An 8,109-nucleotide genomic window follows, 5' to 3' on the forward strand; every position below is an offset into this window, starting at 1 on the left:
CTTTTTGACCTGCTGCAATAAAAAGAAGTACAGAGTCCAAATACTGGCAAAATATTTAGAATTGCTATTTGGCTTCCATTTGTCCAGGGCTGTTGTCTAAAACAGTGTCTTTCTTTGTTCCTTTAGGTCTGTGCTCCACTCCCTCTGATGGGAAGCCTGATCCAAGGTCTCACAAATCTGGGAAACACCTATGACACATCAGAAACTGGGTCCCTTTGGTCTCAAATCTGTGGGTGGAAAGACAGAGTGTGAGCTGAGGGGCAGTTACTCCCTGTCTCAGAATGGAAATAGCCCTTGAGCAACAGGAAGAGCACGCACTGAAGAGTTACTGGTACGTGAGACAGCTCTCCTTTAGAGACTCCTTTTCCTGAATTTCCTGACACGGTGTCTTGCATTATTCTGGATATTTTCATCAGACACCAAATAACCATCTGCCTGCAGAGGAGATGCTGATTCTTCCCCACACTGCATCTTTGCCTTCTGCTGTGTTGTCTGTTCATAAAAAAATATTCTTGCACCTGCCAGTCTCCAAAGAAATAAGATCCTATGGTTTTAAATTCCCACTCTGTGTTTTGAAGTAAGTAGTCACCCGTTCACCTGGGGAGCTCCTTTCTCTTTGCTGCTCACCAAAAAAGGATGGAGAAGGTACAGTAAAAAGAAGATTCATGGATTTATTCACAGCCAGTGCAGGGCTGGGCGGTCAGTCCCCACAAGTCTCATATTCTTAGCTCCTCTTGCTGCTTAGTTAACTTCTCATTTGCTCTATCCCCCAGGAATGACATCAGACAGGAGAATTTTTAGCAGCTGCTGAAATTAAATATCCTAGCAGAAATGAACTGACAAAGAGAGTTTGGCTTGTGGAGTACTGGCTGCTCAGCATCCTGAGAGGGCAGCTAAGCAAAACTTCAGCAAGACTCCAGGGACTGACAACATCATTTATTCCGCTCAGGATAAATCCAAGGTGCAGTTAAACTACCTTGGAGTAAAATAGTTTAAAATAATAAGTGAAAAGTCACTGCAGCTTTCAAGTCCAAAATGAGAACTACATGGACAATGCCATTTTCCTGGGGACTGAGGGCAAAGGAAAGAAGCTTGCAACTGGTTGGTGCAACATGTGCCATGAGCAGGAGCAGAGAGAGTAAAGCTCAGCCCTGTTTCCCAACGAGAATAACCCACAGGGAGGGGTTCACCTCCAGGAACCAACCCCAGGCTGCGAGCAGAGGGGATAGTTCTGCTGCGTTTGGATGGAATAGGTGAAAGGTGCCTGTCTGTAAATTGGTAGGCTTGCATAAAAAAAAAAATATTCATTTATCCTTTCAACAGACAAATGCCCCTGATGTTAATTAAGTGCTTGTCTTAAAAGGTTAAAACCACTGTCTAAGCAGGAGGATACATAAAGTGATTCAAGCTTTATTTTTGGTGAAATCTATGATATTTTTCCTCTAATTGATAAAAATAAACCATTTCAATTTTACTTTGTTGATAACATTGAAGATGATCTTCTTTCTGCTCCTAGTGTTTAAGTTCTGAGCATGAAGGGACACAATTTCAGCTAGACGCCCAAGGACTTAACCATGTAATTCCCATTACAGTTAATTAAATCAAATTATAATAACTAGAATTAAAACCCAGGGATTTATCCTATAAAGTAATTTAAAGGGACTGATGGATGGAAGGCACTGTACCATTTCAATCAAATTACTGCCAGCTCACTTTGAGTGCAGGTTATATAACCAGAAGTGTGATTGCAAGCAGGTCCAGAATAAATCCTGCTCAATATTAAACCCGTGCAAAGCATCAAAGGAACAAGTCTCCTCCCAAACCAAAACATACTGAAAAATACTCTGTGGAATAATACATATTCTCCCAGGTCTTAACATGCTTACCACGCAGCTGAAGTTTGGGATAGTTGCGTATTTGTACGAGTAGGGGTAGAGCAGCATCTGGGCGTACGCGTGGAAGGACAAATAGGCTTTTATTTGTTTCCTGTGTTTGCGGAGAAAATGGGCGACAGCCTTTACTTCAGGCTCAGACTCAGGGAAGGGACCACAGTAGGTGTCATCACATGGGTGATACGAAGCACCCTCATCTAGAGATTGAAAGAGAAAGCTGATGTGAACGATCACAGAAAATTTCCAAGGGTCAGCTTCTGGCTCAGCCTGTGTGAGCCTGAGCCAGGGGGACCTCAGTACAGCAATCAGTCCAGCCTCAGAGACACACCGAGTTGCCAACTGGCCAGCTCTGCACAGCTCTCCCCAGAAGACCCATTTTTAACCCAAGGGAAGAAGGAGAGCCTGACCTCACTGTGTTTCCTTCCCTGGCCTTCCATGTGAGTGGCACGTGTTGTGACAGCATTCCAGTACTAAAGCTATAGCAGGGTCTCGGTCGGTCTGTGTGAAATCAGAGAGCTTACCTCTTCCACTCGTCACTGCCAAGACAAATCTAGCCTTCGAGAGGATTTTAATGTACTGGCCACTGCAGTGGTGGCTACAGTGGTAGGTAGGTAGGTAGGGTAACCCCAACAGGCTTTATCTTACAGACTGGTTCAAAACACAAGAATAGTTTTTGACTACTGCCTGGTTTTACTCTTGCGAACCTTACAGGAATCAAACAGCAAGCTGCTTACAAGGAGCAGCTGAAGGCACTGGCACTGTTCAGCCCAGAGAAAAGGAGGCTCAGGGGAGACCTTCTGGCTCTCAACAACTCCCTGCAAGGAGGTTGGAGCCAGATGGGGGTCCAGCTCTTCTTCCAAGGGATAAGTGACAGGACAAGAGGAAACAGCCTCAAGTTGAACCAGGGGAGGTTTAGTTTGGAGCTGGATAACCATTTCTTTCCTGTCAGGGTTGTGAAGGGCTCTCCCAGGCTGCCCAGGACAGTGGTGGAGTCCCCATCCCTGGAGAGGTTTCCAAGCCATAGAGATGTGGTGCTGAGGGACATGGTTTAGTGGTGACTGGGCAAGGCTGGGTTAATACTTGGACTGGGTGATTTTAAAGGTGTCTTCCAAACAAACCAGGTCTGTGATTCCATGATTTCTCAGTTAGCCACAACAGAAATAATCTCAATTTGCACAGGGCTTAATTCTCCTTCCAGTTTGGGGCAGGGGTTTGGTTGTGAGCATACCACTCAGCACATCATCCTGCTCAGGTGGCAGCAAGCTGCAGAGGCACAGCCTGCCTGGAACGTCCCACAAGGTACTGAAAGGTGAAACTCAGGAAAGGAGATGTGGCAGTGGCTCCTTTAGCATTCAGCACTTCTGGATCTAAGCCACCATTTCACCTGCAGCTTAGGGCCGGGGCCTAAAAGAACAAAATTTATGCAAATCCACTCCGTTCTTTTATCCACTGTGGTTCCAAAATGCCACGTTCTACACTGGCCCTCAGAATAATAATGGTTCTGTTGTGACCCTCCCAGTGTCATCAGGGACTCGCAGAAGCAGGGCTTTATTCACTCTCCTTTGTGTAGCCATCTTCAAATAATAAGAGCTGCGTGTGAGAAGGCATAATAATATCAACTACAACGGGGTTGTGCAATCAACCTAAGGTCAGAAAAATTTAAAAGGTAAAAGAATTTCATGCTGCGGCTTCATTTGTAATATGAAAATAACCATTCAATGGCTACAGGTGGGGATTTCAAAAGGCATCAGTACGCAGGTCGTGGTGGGTTTGGGAGGGTTTTATGGAGGGCAGATGGTCTCTTCCCTGCAGAACAGATGGCCACCAAGTCACCCAAATCCCAACAGCATTCCACCTCAATGTCTTGTCAAATAATAGAGCTAAAGGAGAGCTATTGAACAGAGCCTCTGGAGCCTTTGGGGCTGTTCAGGGATACTCCATCTCCTGTAACAGTGTTGTATGCTGTACCATGCAAGTGGGCATCAGTGTTAATAAACAGCAGAATTCTACAAGCTCGTGGTAAAATATTACTCAGTTTAGTGACTTTCAGTGAAGAAAAAACCCTCTAAACTGTCCAGCCTGCTATCATGAGCCATTTGCAATCTCAGCTGTAATTAATGCTTTTCCTCAAGTGAAGCTGGCTGGTAGGAAAAAGAGAGGATTTGCATGGTGGCCTTGGGTAAGGTGAGGAGATCCTCAATTTTTAGACTCAAAATTGTTTTAAAATAACACAAGGAAGAAAAAGAAACAGTATGTATCAACTCCTGAGTGACTTTCAAGTTGTAGTCAGGAGAACAAAATGGAATTGCACAAAATGTTAACATGCTGCCTTATTTTTGTACCTGAGAGCATACTGGGGGAGGCCATGGAGCCTCCAACACTCGGCATGGGATCAGATGTACAAAGGACTTGTGCAGAGAGGGATCAACCCAGTGCCCTGCTACAGAAGGCAGACTGGGAGGACGGGTGAGCTGGAGCGTGATTCTCAAACATCCTTGCAACCTCTCCTGCCAGTGCAGGGTACTGTCCTCAGTGAGCAGAAGAAATGGTGCACTGGAAACTTGAACTCCCACCACTGCTCTCTTGGGGGCTTCAGATGCAAGCCCTTTAACTGGATTTGCCCTGGGACATAATTTAGTTTGAAGTACCTCATTGTTTGCTTTAAAGTTGCTATTTATTTCACGAGCATTAAACCCCTTTGCTAGTTAGTGCACATATATGGGTCTGTTTCCTGCAAGAAGCATTTCTACCCAGATGCCAGATCTTGCCGCTGGCATGTACCTGGGGCTTGTGCAATTTCTGTGCACTATTTTGGGGACTGCAAAGTGCAATCTCCCACTGATAACAGCTCTTTTCTCTCTCCCTAGAGAAAACAGAAGAAACATCATGAAGCTGATGTGAAAGTCCTATGCCAGAAGAGAAGAGGGAAGCAGAAGGGACATGGTGTTATCTCTGCCAGTAGCTCCATGCAGCCAGCATTTGCTGGGGCCAGAACCTGCCACAACACACCCACCTGGAAGGCCCATGGTGATGTTGAAGTCCATCTGCAAACTGTAAGTGCAGGTGAAGTGAACTAAAAGGTTTATACAAGCATGTGCAGTATTAGATGTTAAACACACTGTGATTATCGGGCCTCAAAGTGTGATATGATCCAGATTCTTCCCTGCCTGATTTAGTGCCAGATTAATGAGAACATGGGGCACTGGGTGAGTATCTTCGGAGCACCACTCAGCCCAGTTCATGTAAGGGCTCTTTATTCTCTGGCAAAAAAAGAGAATCAGACAGAGTTTGGGGTCTGGTGAGGGAAGCAGAATGCATGCTTGGTGGGATGATGAGCAACATTGAAGGAATTTTTGTTGATTTAAACACAGTGTAGGGAGCTGTCCTTCTTGGTCAATGCAAAGGAAAATGCAGGATGCAATGGATTACAAGACGCAACATGTACACGTATTGTTATAGTTTCTCTCAACCTAGAAAAAAATGTTTTTTACTGAAAACCAAGCACATAATTTCAGGACTACATAAAAAAAGTGCTTTAATACAACAGTTAGGGAGTAAGGAGAGGGAGGAGCAGTGTGATCTGAACCCAAGAAAGACAAATTAGGTCTAGAAAGAAAATGCTCTGTCGCATATTAATGTTGCAGTGGCAGGTACCTATAACATGGCTCTGCAGGCTTTGTAAGAGGACTCTTTGTTCCAGCTACGCCTGTGGCTCTTTTCTGAACAGTAAATGTGCATCCCCAAAATACCTGCAGCTGTGACTTAGAAGCATAGAATCATTCTGATTGGAAGAGACCTTTAAGATCATTGAGTCCAACCGTTCCCCCAGCACTGCCAGGGCACCACTAACCCATGTCCCTCAGCACCACATTTCTTTGATGTAGTGAAAACGGCTTTGAAACCCCTCCAGGGATGGGGACTCCACCACTTCTCTGGGCAGCCTGGCCCAGGCCTGGACAACCCTTGTGGGGAGCAATCCAACTCAGAGCTCTCCTGGCACAACTTGAGGTCATTTCCTCTTGTCCTGTCACTTGTTCCTTGGGAGAAGAGCCCGACCCCCAGCTGGTTCCAGCCTCCTGTGAGGGAGTTGTCAAGAGCCAGAAGGTCTCCCCTGAGCCTCCTTTGCTCCAGGCTCAGCACCTGGTCCCTCAGTGCTCTAGACCTTAAGACTTATGCACTTAAGTAAAAGATGGTAACAGTGACACAGGACTTTGATTCAGTTTTACGTTATTTTTGCAGCATAAAATTGCCTTAAAGATGATGATAGCAGCCCTGGGGCTGTCTTCTGCAATGGAGTGCTCTCAGCAAACAGAAGCTTTCTGTCACTGCTTCTGTCCTCTCCTTACTGCAAGTGGAGTAAAAAAAAATCGGAAGCCTATTTCCTAGGTCCATGTGAAATGTATGCTTCTGTTTGTTCCCTCTTGGCTCTCCAGGCACATTGTTCACACTCTTATCCTTATGGTTCTCAAAAACCTACTTAAAGGTTGGACTAGGTATACATCACTGTATTTCACCACAAAGCACTGGTACTTTCTGCTGCACCCCAGCTCATGTGGCTGCTTACTCTGCCGTGAGCTGCACTATCTTGCTGTAAGATTTAATAAAATACCATTTCTTCTTCAGGGGACCCATTGCAGACCTTCTGCTAGTGTTGCATTACTGCTGCATTCTCTACACAAAATTGAGGTTGATTTTTACAAAAGTATTTGCAGAAGCACTGGGAGTTTAAAATTGGATCTTCATGCATTGAGAAGCACCTTCTTTCTTTATTAAATCAGTAGTAATAATGGCCTTAAAATATTCTCAGACATTTCTCTGTGAGGCCACCAAAGCAAGCCTGACATTTCCAAATGCCCTAAAGCTCTTTCAGAGAAAAGACAAATTCAATAAAATGAAATTTGTAATGTTTCCTAAAGCTGTAGTCAGGTAAATTCTGAAATGTGACGGGCCAGGCTCAGTACTGTGCTTCAAATTCTTTACACGATTGCATAAATACAGAATTGCTGCATGTGTGGTTTTTCACGTCGCCACACTCGCCATGACAGCTTTTGACTTATGAAGAGAGGGATTTTTCCAAAGTTCAGGACTTTGGTTTTTTTAGAAGGAAGATTTGAGCCTTGGCTTGTGGCTTTATGGGAAAGTAGCTTCAACTGTAGCTCTGGAAAAGGGAACACTTCACAACATCTGTGAGCTAACCTACTTGCTCTCTTGGATAATTAAAGACAGGGTAATCGGAACAGGCTGACCACAGGCTCTCCACTCACCACACCACTTCACTTTCCAGTTGCGATTAGCATCGACACCGTGACACCAGAACCTTGTGTTCTTTGATCTCGTTTTTCTCCAAAATCGATCCTAACATAAATTAGAAAACAGTCAAACAGCAACATTACTATATTTTGGCAAAAATCTCTTTGTACACAAAACAAACCACCCTGGTAAATATATTCAGTCATGTATTTTAACTGGAGTAATTTACTTCCATCTTGCATGTGACCAAGTGATGAACCAGATTATACCAAAAGTCACCTTTGAATGATGTAACAACCATTCGATCTTTCCTGTCTGAACAATTTTTTGAGTAATACTCCTGAAGCTACTTACATTTGTCCAGCTGAAATTATATCCATCCACATTAAACACAGGCATGATATAGAAATACATCTGAGTTAGCATCTTTCTCATAGCAGGATCGGTCTGGTATGTCTGAAGAGCCTGAAGCAAAAAAGCCAAAGAAAGTAGTTTCCACAATAAAAAAACATTTCCCCATTAAGTATTGTGACAGGCTGAGAGGGTGATGTGGCCTTTGGCAGTACTGATCTCACAGCACCACTGACATCCTTAGAGGTGTATTCAACAGGCTGACATCTTCCTGCAAATGTGATAAAAGGCAGCATGTGAATGGGTGAAAAAGGTGTTCAGAAGACCCTCTTCTGTCTTGTTCCTTCTCGGTTACTTGCAGTAGCCGAGAAAACACAAGTCGCATGACAGAGAAGCAAATGCATACAAGTGTTTCTTGAATGTAGGAGCTGAAAGTAGAATAGATTCTTAGCTGAGCAAACAAGTTTATCATAGAATCATAAAATCATCCTGGTTAGAAGACACCTTTAAGGTCATCCAGTCCAACCAAATTTAGCTCCTGTAAGACAATGGAGTGCTCTTGTTTGCCCAAGTGATGACTGGGTGAGGTCAGGGCATGACTTAAAGTGTTTTAAGG

The 8,109-nt window shown here is 44.3% G+C and overlaps 1 protein-coding gene across 1 annotated transcript; it reads right to left on the minus strand.

Moving 5' to 3' along the window:
- Nucleotides 1-1,886: 1,886 nt before the first annotated feature.
- LOC103781912 (carboxypeptidase A6-like) lies at nt 1,887-7,613 on the minus strand (the record flags this gene model as incomplete). Its single annotated transcript, XM_008949640.1, has 3 exons — nt 1,887-2,089; nt 7,157-7,247; nt 7,497-7,613. Coding segments are annotated over 3 exons (411 nt in total), but the record flags the coding sequence as incomplete, so codon positions are not given.
- Nucleotides 7,614-8,109: the final 496 nt, after the last annotated feature.

The sequence above is a fragment of the Merops nubicus genome, unplaced genomic scaffold (assembly GCF_000691845.1).
Source record: "Merops nubicus isolate BGI_N331 unplaced genomic scaffold, ASM69184v1 scaffold35311, whole genome shotgun sequence".
NCBI classification, from domain to species: domain Eukaryota; kingdom Metazoa; phylum Chordata; class Aves; order Coraciiformes; family Meropidae; genus Merops; species Merops nubicus.